General features: G+C 44.9%; 1 protein-coding gene across 9 annotated transcripts in view; it reads right to left on the bottom strand.

Annotated features, from left to right (window-relative positions):
- Nucleotides 1-19326, bottom strand: part of COBL (cordon-bleu WH2 repeat protein) — a 258983-nt gene that overhangs the window by 21667 nt on the left and 217990 nt on the right. For 8 of the 9 annotated variants that reach the window (XM_049714449.1, XM_049714446.1, XM_049714450.1 and 5 more), the window contains one exon: nucleotides 5256-5565. The exons of the other annotated variant lie outside the window; for it this stretch is intronic. In XM_049714449.1, coding sequence (XP_049570406.1) covers nucleotides 5256-5565 — 310 coding nt within the window. The remainder of the gene's footprint in view (nucleotides 1-5255; nucleotides 5566-19326) is intronic. 9 annotated transcript variants of the gene reach the window in all.

Genomic DNA, 19326 nt, shown 5'->3' with positions numbered 1-19326 from the left:
ATTGTACTGACAAGAAAGTAGAAGTGAGAGGTCAATCCCCCAAACTACAATGAGGTATCACCTCACACTAGTCAGAATGGACATCATCAAAAATTCTACAAATAACAAGTGCTGGAGAGGGTGTGGAGAAAAGGGAACCTTCCTGCACTGTTAGTGACAATGTAAATTGGTGCAGCCATTGTGGAAAACAGTATGGAGGTTCCTTAAAAAAACTAAAAATAGAATTACCATATAATCCTGTAATCCCACTCCTGGGCATGTATCTGGAGAAAAACATAATTTGAAAAGATACATGCACCCCTATGTTCATAGCAGCACTATCCGCAATAGCTAAGACTTGGAAACAACCTAAATGTCTGTTGACAGATGAATGGATAAAGAAGATGTGGTACATATATACCATGGAATATTACTCAGCCACAAAAAGAAAATGAAATAATGCCATTTGTAGCAACATGGATGGACCTAGAGATTATCATGCTAAGTGAAGTTAGCCAAAGATCTCATGATATCACTTATAAGTGGAATCTAAGAAAAAAAATGATATAAATGAACTTATATGCAAAACAGAAATAGACCCAAAGATATAGAAAACAAACTTGTGGTTACCAAGATGGTAAAGGGGGGAGGGATAAATTAGAATTTTGAGATTAACAGATACATGCTACTATATTTAAAACAGATAACCAACAAGGACCTACTATATAGAACACAGAACTACACTCAATATTTTAATAATATTTTAATAGTAACCTATAAGGGAAAAGACTATGAAAAAGAATATATATATATATATATATATATATATATATATGGACTTCCCCTGTGGTGCAGCAGTTAAGAATCCCCCTACCAATGCAGGGGACATGGGTTCGATCCTTGGTCCGGAAAGATCCCACATGCTGTGGAGCAGCTAAGCCTGAGTGCCACAACTATTGAGCCTGTGCTCTAGAGCCCACGAGCCACAACTACTGAGCCCACGTGCCACAGCTACTGAAGCCCGCGTGTCTAGGGCCCGTGCTCTGCAACAAGAGAAGCCACGACAAAGAGAAGCAGGTGCACTGAAACGAAGAGTAGCCCCTGCTCACCGCAACTAGAGAAAGCCCACGTGCAGGAACAAAGGCCCAACGCAGCCAAAAATAAAATAAATAAATTTAAAAAAAGAATATATATATATATATATATATATATATATATATATATGTATCACTTTGTTGTGCACCTGAAACTAACACAACATTGTAAATCAACTATACTTCAATTTAAAAAAAAGAAATGAGAGGTCAAGTCATTGGCCCAGGGCACCGTCACCAGCAATAGGCAGGGCAGATATCATGCCAGGCAGTCTTCACATCGTGTTGCTCTTTAAGTATTAGGAGAGTTGGCCTGGGTCATACACGGAGGAAAGGTGCAGCTGGAAGGAGATCTTTCATGGGTGACACGACTCCCACCCAGGGCAGGACTGTGTGGAAGCCACTCCTAGGTGTCCCCACCATGAGGGGCAATCCCCACATGGGCCGAATTCTTCCTGAAGGAGATTATTTACTGGCTGTGCTAAATTTAGAGGAAGATTCTTGGAATTGGATGCCCCACTTACAGGGTCAAGTTTGAATTGAGGGCATAGATTTATTTTGCAATGAAAACTATAATTGGATCTAATCGAATGACTTGACGGAAAACATACCATTTTCAGATCACAGCACACAAAGCACACTCTAATCGTTCCCAAGCCTTCACCCTTGCTCTCTTTAGAAGACTGGTATTTATCCTTGAGACTTTTCAATTCAAAATCTTGGCTGTCAGGGCATTCGATGGAGCCCAGCCAGCGCTGCCCTTGAGGAAGTTGGAGCCGTGGCAGCGAGGAGCAGGGCCTCCAAATTCAGTGCATGAGCAGGAGACGTGCACTTTGCCACTAGACCGAATAGTTTAAGAAAAACGCTTTCAGCTGAAGCCAACCCCACAGACGCTCTTTGGACAGGCTGCAGGAGCTCTGGTGCAAAGAGTCCTTGCCTCCAATTTGTCAAAGTGGGACCCCAGGCAATCCCCGCCAAAGAAGTCTGGACGAATTTGCTATCTGCAGAATAGCAGATGGCAGAGAGAGGAGAAACAGCCCAGCAAACTAGAACTTTACAGACCTTACAAACTGGGGCCTTTGCAGGTCACAAGGGTTCTTCCACTCTTCCCTCCAACACTGAATGCACCTCCGAGTATCAGAGGGGTGGCGATAGTACAGGGCACCCTGGCAAAGTTGAAAACCACAAACACTCCTTATTTCCCCTGGGAACTGGCGCCACAGTGGAGATTCTGCAAGCTGAGGGTGTCTGAGACTGTTGGGGACAGCATCACCATCCGTCAGAACCCGTGTCCCATGTGCAGAGACCGAGCCATGCCCATCATGGCAAAGGGTAACTTATGCTCCGGAGCCTCTGGTGTCCGGCATTCCAAGGGTGGAGAGGCCTCACTGTCGTAGCCAGGTCCTGGATCCTTAGGATGAGCTGCAGAATCCAGGTGTCAGAATCAGTGCTGGGCAGAGCCGGGAGGTGGACTCAGGGCCCAGCAGTAGCACCAAGACCAGGGTACCAGCCCCTTCAAGTGGCCTCCCTTTCTAAATGTGGTCCAGGGGCATCCATCTCACGGCACAGGAAGGGAAGAGCTGGCAGGCTGACTGAGTACACATCTGCCCTTGTCACCAGGCCTGTCCTCTCCTGGGACAGCAGGGTATCAGAAACCACGTTCTTTGTTACTGTTTCTCTCAATCACTGAACTCGTGTGCCCCTGGGCAGTGTTCCGCTCCAGGGCCCTTTCCAGGTGGCCGAGGTCAAGACCACACCTCCATGAACAGTGGTGGGCTCTGCTCTCAGGACATTTCAGCTTGATTCTGGGCTACCAACCCCCAAGCACGGGTTATCATCTCATTGAACTTGACCCTGGGTCAGTCTGGACACCTGCAGGTTCCAAGACCCCGTGATTATCCTGGCCGTGGCTGCAGACAACAGTACCATACTTGAACAGAAATCAGCAAGATTTTACATCTGGTCAACACCAGCAAAATCCCCTGGGACTTTTGTAGGCGCACCCCTGGGGCACCGAGGTAACATGTCTGATTAGTTTCAGATGCAGAGCTCAGGGTGTGCAATCCCAGTGCAAACCAACTGAACAGACCTGAGGATTGCTGTGAAGCTCCTTTCCTTTATGTTTAGGTGGACTCTGAAGGAAATGCCGTAGTTTTTCTCTGCAAACAGGCCAACCTCAGCTCAATGCACCCTGTTTGGGGCAGAGGCAAAACGGACCAATGGTCACCTTCTAATTTCCTGTCCAATAAAATATGAACTTGGTCTTGGAATTGTCCTTAAGATTGAAGAGCTGTACTTGAACATTATTAGAGGGTGTATACAGCCACCTGGGGAAATGCTCGTGATAAACTGTTGGCTAAAAATAAACCAAAATAGAATAGTATTGACACTACAGTTACATTAAGCAGACAGAGACTTGTGTGTTCATTCAGACAAAGCTGAAAAAAACATGAAAAATACAAAGGCATTCATTCATTTTGGTGATCAACTTATGCTTTTTTTTAAAAAAAAAATCTACTTTATTTCTATTAACGTTTCTAAAACATTGCGTGACTGGTTCTTAAAATTATCTAAAAGGTAAGAAAAAGGAGATTATCATACTAAGTGAAGTAAGCCAGACAGAGAAAGACAAATATCACATGATATCACTTATATGTGGAATCTAAAAGAAGAAAAAAGATACAAATAAACTTATTTCCAAAACAGAAAGAGACTTACAGACACAGAAGACAAACTTATGTTTACCAAAGGGGAAAGGGAGGTGGGGGGAGGGATAAATTAGGAGGTTGGGATTAACATGTACAGACCACTGTGTATAAAATAGATAAACAACAAGGACTTACTGTATAGTACAGGGAACTCTACTCAATATTTTGTAATAACCTATAAGCGAAAAGAATCTGAAAAAGAATAGATATATGTATGAATGAATCACTGAGCTATACACCTGAAACTAACATGATATTGTAAATCAACTATACTTCAACAGTAACAAAAAAAAGAAGGACGAGCTGCCAGGAATTAACCTGCCTTTCTAACTAAGAATGAAGAAAGGAATTATGACAGACTGGTTCTGGTGCAGAGACAGATTAACCAGTCTATGGAATGAGTGCAAGCAACAGACCGACGTGTATACGGAACCTGGACAGAGGACCAACGTGGAACTAGGAACCAGTGGGAAAAATAGATCCCTTCTTGACACCACGCCCAAAAATAAACTCCAGGTAGACAAGAAGCCCAAATGTCAGAAAGCAACGCTAAAACTTTTACAAGAAATTCAGATAATCTTTAGTCCTTTGTGGTATGAGAAGGATCTCTCAAATATTCAAATATCATATACGTTCAGGAGAAAAAGGACCAATTCAACACTATTCAAATCAAAAAGCAATTTTCATACAACAAAATAAAACAGTTGAATTCAAGGCACCGTCTTAGAGATTCTTTGTGTGTAAATAACTGTCTAAAGAGAAATTAACGGTTAAAAAAAAAGTAATGTCCCAATTTAAAAAAAAAAGAAGGCTATGAAAAGACAATTCATAGAAGAGGAAACTGAACTGGTCATACACACATGACAAGATGCTCATCCTTACTGATCAGGGTATTGTATCTTAAAGCCACACGAAATGCCATTGGGCACCCATATGACTACAACGTCCATTAATCCCCGTATCGGTGGATGTGGAGTGGCAGGCCACTACAGACGGGACGGCTGGAGGACGTGGACACCAGGTCACCATTTTGGAGAGCAATCTGCCAATATTCCAAAAAGTTGCAGGTGAGTTTTCTCTGAAGGTCTAATCATTTCTCTTCTCGAAAAGCTCTGTGTATAAATGGAGACCTATGTATGATGTGCTTATTGATTCCAGTGGTGAAAAACCAGAGCAACCCAAGTGTCCGTTCATTAAGAAATGGATACATAAGTGAACTAACAACACATACGTCATCAGGGATAAATCTTCAACACATGATGTCGAGTGGAAAACTACACTCAGAGTATGGTACCATCTATATAAAAGGTACAAACAAACAAGCCAATACTATGTATTATCTGTAAATACCTGCAGAGCTAGAAAGAGCATGAAGACAGAACTACGGAGAACAAGTCCCCAGTCAGGGTGCGGTGACCTCACAAGTATCGGTTGGGTCACCAGGACGAAAGACCTCCCTCCGTCCATGACTCACCTCAGATGCCAGTTCCCAGGGCCACTCCTCTCCCACGAGGGGCTCTTCTGGGGGCCCAGTTCTGGGGTCCCAGCCAGGTCCTGGTCACTGCAGTCTTCCTGGTCTGTGGCCCACTTGTCTTTGGATTTCGTGCTGTCGTGTTGGGAATCCAGGGACACGATGTCCGAGGGGGAACTCATCACTCCCGAGTCCTCTGTTGTGTCCTCTGAGGCAAAGCAGCTACCAACAGACACAGTCTCCTCGGCCTCCGACGGCAGTGGTGGGACCCCGTCCACACTGCAGGGACCGCCAGGCCCCAGGGGCAGGCTCACTGGACGAGACATACAAGGGCAGGTCAGGCAACGCTCCAGTGACTTCCCCACTGCCTGACTCATCTGAAATCTGGAATTTGGGGTGTGAGGGAGGACCCCTCACACACACCACTTCCCTCTGGACACACTTTAACTTGGAAGGAGTTACGTGCATATGTGACTGAGAGCAACATTTTCCCTAAAAAAATCAGCCTATTTTGAATTAACCTTTGGAATTGTTATCCTGTACGTGACTACAAGCAAACAACATTAAAAAATTCAAACTAACGACATGGTGAATGCAATTGTTTCCAGTCTGACCCTTGGTTTAACAGAAGTTGTTTGAAAATGAGTTCTTTGGAGAAACTAGGGGTTTTCAAAATAGAAACAAACTTTGAAAAAACTCATCTTGTTCGGGAACTTCTAACTTCCCAGGGACATGTACAATTTGGCTTTAAATATTAATGACAGTCATTGCCAGCATCTGGCTTTCTCTTTATTTTTACTTGTGAGAGTTCGATCTGGTTTAAATAAGAGATGCTCGTAGAAGAGAACCCGCAAGTAAAATGTAGAAGAATGAGAACAAAAGTGTTCTTGGATGAGGTCACTGTGCCCTGAGCACCGAATGTGGTTCAGGGCAGCAGACGGCATAAGATGCACCGATTGTAACTTACTGCGGAGGCCCGAGTTCATTCCCTCAGGCTCTAGTCGTGGCGATGGGGCACTGCGGCCACGCGTCACATCTGTCCAGCTATTCCGAGGGACAGTAAGTGTTAGGAGAGTGTGGGCACCAATTTCCCCCTTACTGGGCTTTGAGGTTGAAAACTCCATGCTTGGAGAAGAATCCCCCTAATATTGAGGGGGTAGGACAGGAATATAGAACTCTGGACCAGCCTCAGACCAGAGGTGTTTTTTTAAATTGAATGTAGATATAGATTTTAAACCTCAAGGCATAGGATCTAAGCACTGCTTATGGCCATCCAGGAAATAAGGACTGTGTTGTGCTGTAGTTTCAGTGTGTTTTGTTTGAAAAGCGTTCCTCCAATAAGTAAATTGCTGGATGCCTGAAATGAATAAAGGCTACAGAGTGCAGACTCCACAGACTCATGCCCTGATAGACAAGTGACATCATAACACCGTCAATATTTTAACTGGACAGCAGACTAGAGACACAGAGTTAACAAAACCAAAAGAGCACCGAGGAGAAAATTCCCGGAGCTGCTGGTTTCTTGGAGATCCCAAACAGTAAAATAAAAGGACAAGATCAAAACAACAGAAACAAAGGAACCAGACATTTCACAAAAGAGCTCACAAATAAAGATCAGAAACAAGGGAGGAATTGTTTAGAGAAGCAAAGGCACAAGGCAATGTGTCTGAATGCAGTGAATGCTTCTGAACAATGACCTCTTTCTTCTAGCTTTCTTCCTGGCTTTTGTTGCAAGACTCTTAATTAGAGGGCAAATCCGGAGAAGAAACACTGCCTATGGATTAATACCACCCAAGCCTTTTCTGCCGTGGGTCTGCTGAGAAGCTGTCACACCTCGGATGTTGTGTGCTGGCTACTCTGTCCACACAGCCAGCGACTCTGCCGGAGATGTCACTCCTGGACGCTCCTGCCATCCAGAGAGGGCAGGAGGGAGGGAGGATAGAAGGATGCTCGGAGCACCGGGCAGGTCTACCAGCTAGTAAGAGAGATGAGCTCGTGCTAAGGCTCCAGCCTCCTGCGAACCACTTCCGAGAGTGCTGTCAAATCCGGCACGGATTTGAAGACGGGAATGGACATCCCCACGAGGCTCTGTACCGGGGTCAGTGTTAGTTTGTTCGTTTTCAGGCCGTTTCTGATTCTCTCCGCACTCTGCGCTGTCAGCCTGAGACTCTTTTGCTTGGAATCAGACATCCCCATCTGCTCCCTTATTACCTTTTCTCTTTTCCACTGGTTCCTATTATTAACCTCATGAACTATAACATGTTTTGACAATTTCTGTTTGAGGTGATGGAGGAGGAAACTGCTTTTTCTTTATTGATTCTAAACAGAAGCCTAAGACACAAAAGGAAAACTTGGAGCTGCTTGGCCTCAGGTCCTGTCCTGCAGATCCTTCTGTGCAGCCCACTTTCTAGCCTCACTCAGCCCCTGAGGGTTTCCACCAAGCCAGTGGTCCAGGGACCCAGCCTGAATCCCAGAGCCCGGTCCAATTTCTACTCAGAACTTTGAACAACCCTTTCCCCTTTCTGTAAAATAAGCATGACATCCCTTCTAGAATTCTATCCTTTGAAATTCCAAATCCAAAGAGAGGATGTAAACATTTTTGACAGTTGACTGGTGACTAATTAGGAATCTTAAAAGAAAAAAAGCATGGCCTTTTTTCCTCTCTGCTATTTTCCGTCACCCCTAAGAGTAAGTCGCTCTTTTTGAGTTGATTAATGCGTTGGCAAGTTTGCTCTTCTCTTAAGGCGTGAACAACCTTTTTGAACTGAAGAGTTATTATTGCGGGATTTTTGCAAATGTGGAAAAACACAATTTGTCTTTAGCAGATGCCAAATATAAATTCACAATTACATTCTCTTCCAGATAAATAGCCACAGAGCCCGAGTCCAGAATATTAACACTTCCATTGTTCTCCACCTGAATTACATAATCCCATGGCTCAAACGCCATTACAGCTAAATGAGAGCAAAAATTCTCGAGCTCAGGCGTAAAGCAGAAAGAAGAAGAAAGTGCTAACTTAAGGCTACTAATTCCTCAGGTTGAACACAATCATTTCAGTTTGGCATGAGTTCCACTGAGTTTTTCTTTTACAAAGTCACCAAAGACAATTTCTAACACCAAATGTAAATATCTTCTGGGTATTTTGGTAATGGATTCATTTTTATTAGTTTATTAAATGCAAATGAAAGATCTTGTATGATATGATATTGTTTATTTGCTGGTCATTATGAAGGGAGATTTGTCAAGAGTCAGTTTCCCCAGGCTTATCCGCCCAGAGAAAATGTCTCATCAAAAGACTAACCTCAAAAAAAAAAAAAAAAAAAAAAAAAAAGCCATGAGGGGCTTCCCTGGTGGCGCAGTGGTTGAGAGTCCGCCTGCCGATGCAGGGGACACGGGTTCGTGCCCCTGTCCGGGAAGATCCCACATGCCGCGGAGCGGCTGCGCCCGTGAGCCGTGGCCACTGGGCCTGCGCGTCCGGAGCGTGTGCTCCGCAACGGGAGAGGCCACAACAGTGAGAGGCCCGCGTACCGCAAAAAAAAAAAAAAAAAAAAAAAAAGTTAGAGAGCCTAGTAAGGTACTCTTGGCCTCAATCAATCTATATTTCTCCAAAGCCTGAACCATAACCCTAATCCTAGCATCCTAACGTGCCTGTTAGAGACACAGAGAAAATCCCAGTTTCACCCGTGTGAAGACAAGCCTGCTCTCCGCTTCCCATTCTTTGAAAACATATATAGAAAACAGCTGCTGCTTCTATCCATCTGCACTGCCCCCTCCCTGTTTGTGCTACGTGAGTTCCTCCTTCCGGGAGCTAACCTAGTTCTCAACAGCTGGGCCAGTCTAACTGCCCCCTCACTACTCCTGGCCACAGGGCACGGATGTGAGATGTGGGTCATGGATGTGACCCAAACATGGTCAGTTGATACCGTGGTCCAAAGATGGGCACGTGTCCTAAGCTGGACCAATCAAGGCCTTTCTTGGGGCCTTCTGGCCAGAGATACTGGGCAGGTGGTCTCCTTGGGCTGAAATCCATGGAGTAGGAGGGGTCCTGGATAAATGACAGTCTTCTGGACCAGCGCGTGGAGAGGGCTTGTCCACAGACAGAGAAGAGCACAGACCTAAGACAGCGCTTGGGCTTGGGGACCCCACCATGTCCGTAATAAGGATTCATCTCTTAAAATTCCCAGGTATGTGAGCAAAAAAAAAAAAAAAATCTCACAAAACCCATTCTTTTGTAACTCGTTCAATACATGTTTCTTGGAATTAGATAGTCTTGTCTAACAAATGTCTAAATTGCCCTGATTTCTGCATGAAGTACACACACACACAGAGTTTCATATTATGGTGTTTCCATGACAGGAACTTTTATTTTAAAAAGTATATTAAATGTGACAGCTGCATATCATGTTTCCCTTTCCTGGATTTATCTTCCATTATTCAGATTACACATTTGAGTAATTCTATTTTCGGAATAATCTGGTTTAAGATCTAGTTTACTCTCTAAGCCCTCTTGTGTCTTCACAAGGTTGTCTGCATTTAATCCTTCACTGTCAGTATGGCTAAAATGAAGTCAGATTCAGATCAAAATCCTTCTTCCTCAAGATTGAATTCTCAGCACCACTGTTGTCTGGCATCCCGCCTCACAGATGAGAACCCAAACGCTAGCATGATTCTTTCCAACTATAAATAACCTTATCTCTAGAAGCTAGTAAGATTTTCCTCTTTACCCATGGATATCAAAAAATTCACCAAAATGTGTCTAATTTTGTATGTCTCTGAGGATATGTCTTAATTTCCAAGAACTTTTGGAAGTTCTTTTTTTCATGTGTTTTTCAATACTAGCTTGCTCTTGTTTTATGTATGTAATAATCGGTTAACATTTTCTGAAGCAATAACAACAAATATTTAAAGTTCTGCTCTGTTGCCTAAATTAGCCCTACTTCCTTTGGAGTTAGTTCCTCTAATCAGTTTGTGGTCCTTCCTCCACACACTGAAAAAAAATTTTGTTTAGTGATTCTTGACTGTGCTAAATGATGGTGTCAGTAATGTCAGGAACTAGATTTCTTTTGTACATGTGACCATCACTGTTGCCTTAGGAGAGAGCAGAAAGCCTTATGGCAGATTGGGCTGAGCAGATTCCCACAGGGAATCTGCAGGGAGGAAAGTTGCTTTCTGGGGAAGACTCCGCCTGGATGCGGTGGCCAGTATCTCTCAGCGGCCACAATGCTGACTTTGGTTGACGGTTCTTAGACCCAGTTCTGCCACATTGAAACTGAAGTTTCATATTATTTTCATGTGCCTATTTTATTTAGCAAATAGCTAAAAGAATTCCTCTTCCACGCTGATGTCATGGTTTTAAGAGTAGCCTAAGATATTAGACCACTGGCTAACAACGATCAGATACACAGTTCAACATCAATATTTGAAACCATATAATGGTAGTTGGGTTTTTGATATTCTGCAATGTCCAAATAACTCCTTATTTATCCAGTGTCCTCTGCAGTATGAAAACAATTATTCCTATTTTGCAAATTATAAAAGAAGTCCCAGCCAACAAATGATTTCATGTATCCCTGATAGTATGTGTTACAGAAACATACTTTGCCAGGCCCATAAACAGGACAAGTCTATTCAAAATCACACAAAAACACGTCCTAAGCAAAAGTCAATTCGAGGTTCTTGCGCCAAGAAAATGTGAAATGAATCTTGCTGAGAATACCTACATTTAAATTTTTCTACACCAAAAGATTTTCTTCCACGTCCTATGGAACAAATCTTGGTTCCATTTTTCCAGAGATTTCAATATATTCTAAAATATTTTTGAGAAAAAGAGCCAGCCCTCTCTTACATATGTATTTCTCGGGCCTCACCCTGGGGATCAGGATAGTTTCCATTGTCAGGAACAAAGCTGATGCTTCAGTTCGCTTCATCAAAATAGAAACCCTGGCTCCAGGTTGTCTAGCATATTAAAGCATGGGAGCTGTGTTTAATCAACAGCTCAGAAAAGGTGACATTTAGGGACTTGCCAAGTTACTAAACTGAATGAGCTACGATTCAGGTCTGGCATGAAGTACAGGTGAGCCACCTGCCTTCTGAGGCAGGCAATCCAGGAAAAATATCATCTGTTTCTCTGCTAGATTCCCTCAAGTCCTATCCCTTTATCATTAGAACTCTAGAGAACAAAGTATGTGGCCCACTTTTGCTTAGTTTTCTGTAATGCACTGTTCAGCCATTGCTACTGACTTAAAATGACCAAATGAAGAACATTTCTGTATCTTATGTAGAACTGCTGTTGGAGATATTATCTATCATAGTACTCAGTGTCTTTTATAGAAGCATCCACTTTAATTTGTCCTAAAATTTAGATCTTCCTTTCCCCCCCTTTTGGTGAAATGAATGCCTGCTATTTGACTGGGTGTCTGCCCACCTCGCTTTTCTGCCTTGGTGCCCAGGAGGGTCAGAAACATAGTTAGTCTTTACTAGGACCTTTGCATGGGTTCTACCCCACACATCCTGCTCTTCCCATCACATATATCTCTAAGCTCTCTTTTTTTTTTTTTTTTTTTCTGTACGCGGGCCTCTCACTGTTGTGGCCTCTCCCGTTGCGGAGCACAGGCTCTGGATGCGCAGGCCCAGCGGCCATGGCTCACGGGCCCAGCCGCTCCACGGCATGTGGGATCTTCCCAGACTGGGGCACGAACCCGTGTCCCCTGCATCGGCAGGCGGACTCTGAACCACTGAGCCACCAGGGAAGCCCCCTCTAAGCTCTCTTGGTGTTTATTCTTAACCACTTTAGGAAATAAGGATTTTTAAAATAGCATTTATATATATATATATATATATATATATACACACACACACACACACGTACATATGTATGTATATGTTATACACACATATAATTATATAATATAAAATAGACAATATCTTTTTATTATTTTGAGTTATTTAAAATAAGAAGTATTGGGGAGGTGGCCAAGATGCTGGACTGCAAAGACCCTGAGTCCACCTCTGTCCACAGGCACACCAAGATGGCAATTACCTACAGAGCAAGCATTTGTGAGAACAACCTGCAGACTAGCAGAAAAAATTTTCCACAACTAAAGATACAAAGAAGGCACCACAGTGAGATGGGCAGAAGGGGTGGAGATGTAGTAAAGTCAGAACCCACACCCCTGGGCTGGCGACTCACAAATGGGAAGAATATCACAGCTCAAAGACGGTGGGGTCCGAGCCCCACACTGGGCTCCCCAGCCCAGGGGTCCTGCACCCACACAACCACCAGAATGTCTGGCTCGGTTAAGATGGCTTGCCCAGTGACCCCTCTCCCCAAGGAGTTTCTGATTCAGTGGTTCGGGCTTGGGGCTGAGAACAGCATTTCTCACATGTTCCCAGGTGGTGCTGAAGCCACCGGTGTAGGTCTACACTGGGGGAAGCCCTTCCCTGAACACCTCGCCAGGGCTGCCCGGCCAGCTGAGGGCAATCTGCAAGCCTGTGTATCACCCCACCCTCCTCAGACCAAAACCCCTTCATTGCTTTGCTCCAAAGACAGCGGCTTCTCCAACAAGGGCCCTGGAGTTACTGAACAGACCATTTTTCAAAACAGACATTCAGTCCCTGCATTCTGAGTGTCCTTCTCTTTCTAAACTGTTAGACTCTACCTTCTGTCTCAATGCCCTTCCTGTGTCTCCCGTTTCATGGGAAGGCACCACAGGATGCCCTCAGCAGAGTTAAACGTGACATTTTCCTCAAGACAGCAGAGCAAACATAACTACTTGTGGAAACTGTATTAGAACAGTTTCAGAAAGGCAGAGTGAGGAAGTGACACAAAACATCCCAAATGCTTGTAAAATACGCCCAAGACGAGAAGGAAAGGGCTAACTCTGGGGGCGGGGGAGCAGGCAGGACTCCCGGTGTCCTGCTTTGAGGCAGAAGGCATCTCGCACACAGAGCACACGAGATGGGGTCTGGAGATGCTGGGGAACACAGACGCAAGGCAGCAACGAGACCCACAGGTTGCTGTGTCCAAAGCCTGTCACAGAGCTAGTGGGAGGCACCTCCAAAAGTCACCTGGGGAGCAGAGGCCCTCGCAATGATGGAGCAAAAGTCTGAGTCTACAGGGCTGTGGTCCCTGCATCTGCACGTCGTCCCCACGCCTCAGCCCTGCCAGCTTAGCAGACGATGCAGTTATTTTTGCCTCATTAACTATTTGTATAAGTTGCCTGATGTTTGGGACCGATTGAATAGCATAGATGTGAAGATGGTGTCTTCAAAATGTCACCTGGGTCTGGACTAATGTAGCAAACATATTTTTATTTATTTATTAATTATTTTTAGTTTTATTTATCATTGAAGTATAGTTGATTTACAGTGTTGTGTTAGTTTCAGGTGTACAGCGAAGTCATTCAGTTATACATATGTGTACACGTATATATATATTCTTTTTCATATTATTTTCCATTATGGCTTAATGTAGGGTACTGAGTACAGGTCCCCGTGCTGTATAGCAGGCCCCTCTTGATTATCTGTTTTAGATACAGTAGGGTGTATCTGTTAATCCCATATGCCTAACTTATCCCTTACCCTCACCCTTCCTTTTTGGTAACCATAAGTTTGTTTTCCATGACGGTGAGTCTGTTTCTGTTTTGTAAATATGTTCATTTGTATCATTTTTTTTCAGATTCCACCTATAAGTGGTACCATATGATATTTATTTTTCTCTTTCTTCACTTAGCATGATAGTCTCTAGGTCCATCCATGTTGCTGCAAATGGTATTATTTCATTCTTTTTAATGGCTGAGTAATATTCCATTGTATGTAAGTACCACATCTTCTTTATCCATTCATCTGTCAATGGACATTTAGGTTGCTTCCATGTCCTGGCTATTGTCAATAGCGCTGCAATAAACGTTGTGGTGCACGTATCTTTTTGAATTGTGGTTTTCTGCAGATATATGCCCAGGAGTGGGATTGCTGGATCATATGGTAGCTCTATTTTTAGTTTGCTAAGGAACCTCCATACTGTTCTCCATAGTGGCTATACCAACATTTTTAAATATTGAAGAGACTCTGATAGGTGCTGGTTTCAAGATACATTCTGTCTACAAATTTTGGAAATCATAAAATGCTAATATGCCAGCAAAAGTGAGTAAGGAAAAGCTGAGTGACTAATAACAATGCTGGTGTGCTGTGCTCCTCTGGACACTATGCACACATGTAGCAAAATCGCTACCTCAAAGCCACTCAGACACAGTACAGAGCAGTGAGCATGCAGATAATGACAAGTGACACCGTGATTTCCCCCAGAGCCTCCTCGCCAGAGTCCCGCCTGCCTTGGAAATGGCATCTTCTTGTAACAAAAGTGAGATCAGTGTCAGAGCCCGTCATTTTAGGAAACCTGTACAGAATTGTTTCCAGCCTTGTCCACAGCCAACAGACCACGGCCAGTAAATGAAACCTTTCACACGCAGACCACCTGTCTAACTCACAATTACAGTGGCCCCCAAATAATTTGGCTTTATGGGCCAGAAAGCATTGGCCTCAGCAAAACCTGCCAGTACCCAGAATAACCTCCTAGGAGATGCTGGGCTCCAGCCTCAGTTTTCCTCACCTGCCCCAGAGTCCAAGCTGGGGGCTGCCCCCTGGGAAGTAAAGCACCTCATCTCCACTCCCACCTCCACACCCTTCTCTTCCACCCCACTTGGTCTTGGAGACGTCCCCCCAACAGCTGCACTTTACCCGAGTTTTTCTATTAGGATTCTTTTGAGTTTTAAAATAAAGTTTATTTTCTTTTTCTTTAGTATAGCAAGTCCGGAAAACACAGACAATGGTTAGGAAGTAATCACTCATCCCCAGGATTCCTCGTCTTTATTTTTTAGAAGCTTTTAGGATAAATGTATAACAAAACTTCTTACATATGGGAAGAGAATCAGATGCACACTCCACTATCACGTTTGTGTTCTCAGCTTGTGCTAGCACAATTTTTCTCCTATATCTTTGTACCAGTTTAAACAATTGGGGGCTGATTCAACCGTGGCCTTGAGAAGATTAGTCCCTACAGGCGTTGACCTTCTCACCTGGAAATGGGGCTGAGCACCATCGTCCCTTATGCAAGGAGCCACCAGGAGACTGCATGCAGGTCAAGTCTGAGGACAGGCCTGGCACACACGCAAGCCTCAGCAGATGTAGCTCTTATGATGACGCTGTGTTATTTTGACCTGTCGTCAGTCTCCAGGCAGATGTAATCATTCATGGGCGTGGTCTCTCCAAAGCTGGCAGGTCTAAGAACAGCCTCCATCGCATGGGGGTTTCAGCAAGTGCAGCCTGAAGACTTTCCCCAAGGATGGCATGTCTCCCAGCCCCAGGCCCAGATGTGCAGGAGGAATGAGGGGGTCCCTGACAAGGGGGCTCCCAGAAGGGACACCCAGGAAGCAGAGGATGTGGAAATTATTTGCTGATCAAAAAGGCTGCTGGGGGTGGAGAGGTGGGAGGACTGGGGCGGGGGGTCTCTGATCCGGCCAAATGGTCCCCAGGTGCCCCTGCATCAGGCTCAGTGGCACCAGCTGCCTGGGGGCCCCATTTGGAACTTCTCTCTTCTCTGAGTGATGTGACCGTGGGGACAGCCCGCCCTTGGTGTCTCGGTCCCTAAGTGGAGGGCAGGACACCGGCCCTTCCTGCTGACAGGTGAAGGCGTTCCTGAGATTCTAGCAGGAAATTTTAGCATGTCTGAGCTGACAATCTAACATCCCCTTTGGCCCGTTTCCCTCCTCATTGGTTCACTGGTTTCCTGACGACAGGATTCCCTAAGGTGTCAAACAGACCCTCCTCAGTGCATTTTCCAGGCTGACCCTCTCTGGGGTTGGTGAAAAGTAGAGAGCTAATTCTTTTCCCTGTAAGGCGCAAGTTCTTCCAGCTTTTTAATCCCTCCAGACCGGGTGACTCCGTTCTGCTGGTTCCGGGCACATATTAGGTGATCAGTACATGCGTTTTCATTCTGAACTGCCGTTTTCCACTAGGCTAAGACAGACACGTTTACGTTATAGCTTGGAGGATCTATGTTCCATCAGGGCTAAACAGTACAGAGGACTGAAATAGTCCTGATTTTATGAAAAGCTTTGTTACTTTTCACATGCTTTGAAATTGTTCTGAAAAGTAAAACACACGTTTAGCAACTGCCTCATCCATTACTTTAAGTCTGTACAAGTAGCTTTCCCAGTGACAGCTCTGCTGGATGGATACAACTGCACCAGCACAGCCAGTGTAGATGTCTGGTGCAGCTCGCCCTGATTGTCTTGCTGCTTGAGTGCCCCTGCGCCCGTGAGAAGGGGTGGGCAGATGAATGCAGGGACACTGGTGTGAAGGCTGCCTCTCTGATGCCTCTGTGAGCCCTCGCTTTGGAATCCTGAGGCACAGAGAAACCGAGGGGCAAAGGCTTAAGTCAGAGCCCTGGTGTCCAGGCCCCGGGGCTGCCTGCCGAGACTCAGAGGGAGGCTTCCGGTTAGCACAGTGGTTACTACAGCACCGTCACAGCTGGTGGCACTTGGGCCACCATTCCAAGAGCCTCCACTCAACTAGGCCAGCGTGAGACCGGCTCAAGTGAACCCAGATGACACCACAGCCTGTTTACTTCTGGGTTTCATCACCACATGGAAACATGATCGTTCGCCTGTCAGCTTCAGGCACAGCTCAGCATGTCCTGGGAGGCAGCCCTGAGCCTGGCCGGCACCGGGGCCTCCGTCCTGGGGAGGTGGGGCTGTGGTGTCGTGGCTCGGCCATCCTGAGGGGCCCAGGCCCAGCCTTACCTCCTAGGGAGCCCTGCATGCCAGGGGAGAGCTGTGGGCATACGCGGAAGTAACCCCAATGCTGTTCTCACCCACCCCCGTCTGCCCAGGCTGTGAGTCACCCAGCAGCTGTTTAAAGACAAGTGGAGAGGACGTGCCCACCTGCAGAGCCCCCTGACCGGGCAGGACACTTCACACTGTAAGAAGCCTCTTCATTCAACTTCAAAGCTTTTGCACAGCAAAGGAAACCACTGACAAAATGAAAAGACAACCTACTGAATGGGAGAAGGTATTTGCGAATGATATGACCAATGAGGGATTAATATCCAACATGTATAAACAGCTCATACAACTCAACGTCAGAAAAACCAAACAACCTGATTAAAAAATGGGCAGAAAAACCGAACAGACATTTTTCCAAAGAGGAAATGTAGCTGGCCAATAGGCACATGAAAAGATGCTCAACATCGCTAAATCATCCGAGAAATGCAAATTAAAACCACAACGAGACATCACCTCACACCGGTCAGAATGGCCATCATCAAAAAGAACACAAATAACAAACGCTGGCGAGGATGTGGGGAAAAGGAAGCCCTCATGCGCTGTTGGTGGGAATGTAAATTGGTGCAGCCTCTGTGGAAAACAGTATGGAGGTTTCTCAACAAACTAAAAATAGAACTACCATATGACCCAGCAATTTCACTCCTGGGTATATATCTGAAAGAAAGAGAAACACTAATTTGAAAAGATACATGCACTCCAATATTCATTGCAGCACTATTCACAATAGCCAAGACATGGAAGCAACCTAAGTGTCCATCAACAGATGAATGGATAAAAAAAGATGTGGTACATAGATACAATGGAATACCACACAGCCATAAAAAAGAATGAACTTTTGCCATTTGCAGCAACATGGATGGACTTGGAGGGCATTATGCTTAGTGAAATAAGTCAGACAGAGAGAGACAAACGCTGTGTGATGTCACTTACATGTGGAACCTAAAAAGTACAACAAACCAGTGAATATAACATAAGAGAAGCAGACTCACAGATACAGAGAACAAACTAGTGGTTACCAGTGGGGAGAGGGGAGGGGCAGGATAGGGGTGGGGAGTGGAACGTACAGACTACTGGGTGTCAGACAGGCTACAAGGATGTGTTGTACAACATGGGGAATATAGCCAATATTTTGTAATAACTGTAAATGGAAAGTAACCTTTAAAAATTGTACACAAATAAAAAAGTAAAAAGTGAAAAAGATAAGTCTCTTCAAAGACAGTTTGTATAGTCATTTAATAGCCTAAGACAAAGGAGGAAGAGAGAAACAGCCCTGCATCATCTGTGTGAGCATATGAAGAAGAAAATCAAACACCTCATTTGAGGTTTATGTGACAACAGAATCTTTACATTTTTCTAATTTTTAAAACCGAGGGCTTCAGTTACTTCATCTCTCCAGTTTGACCCAAACTGACGTGTCTACAAGGGCCGAGGGACATCTGTGAGAGATGGAGTGAGGCCAGGCGTGGGGGGCAGGGCACAGGGGACAGTCTATGTCCCTCTAAAATGGGCATCTACTGCTGAGCCTGACAGTTTCTTTCATGATGAACACTGGCGCTGCCGCTTCTAATTTTTCTGAAAAAGCAGAAATCAAGATTTTAAGGCACAATCTCCCGCATGTAAATGCTGGCCACTTCTTCCATAATAGTTAAAATCTGTGGAGAGCTGGCCATCGTTCTAAATGCGTTATAGGTACTCACATGTATAATTCTCAAAACCGACTTTGCTATCAAAATAGAGAAACTCAGGCAAAGAGAACTGGATACGTGGCCCAAGGTCACCGGCTCTGTTCTGTGCTCCTAAGCCCAGTGCTTGACTTTAGGGGACAAGGTCGGATTGCCTCTACATCCAGGTTTCCTGGGAGATGGCTCCTGACCATCCAGTCAAACTTGGTGACCCAACCCTCCTTGCTGGTCATTGGTCTGTGCCTTCTAGCTGCAGCCAATGGGTGCGTGGTTCTCCCCGGGCCACAGTGATTGGTTCAGAACTATCACGTGACTGAGTGTGGGTTAAGAGCCTGCCCAACCTCTAGACTTGCAGGAACCTATACATTTCCTTGTGGATCACACCAGTTTGAGTTGCCTGGTCTGCAAGGCAAAGCATACTAAATGAGTCACCAACAATGCCCTTCTGGGATTACATCCAAAAGAACAGAAAGCAGGACCTCAAAGTGATCTGTGCACTGCAGCAGTAGTAGCCAAGAGGTAGAAGCAACACAAAAGCCTATCGACAGATGA

The sequence above is a fragment of the Orcinus orca genome, chromosome 9, assembly GCF_937001465.1.
Source record: "Orcinus orca chromosome 9, mOrcOrc1.1, whole genome shotgun sequence".
Lineage (NCBI taxonomy): Eukaryota > Metazoa > Chordata > Mammalia > Artiodactyla > Delphinidae > Orcinus > Orcinus orca.
Note: the sequence above shows the minus strand (reverse complement) of the source record. Positions and strands in the feature narration are given on the sequence as shown.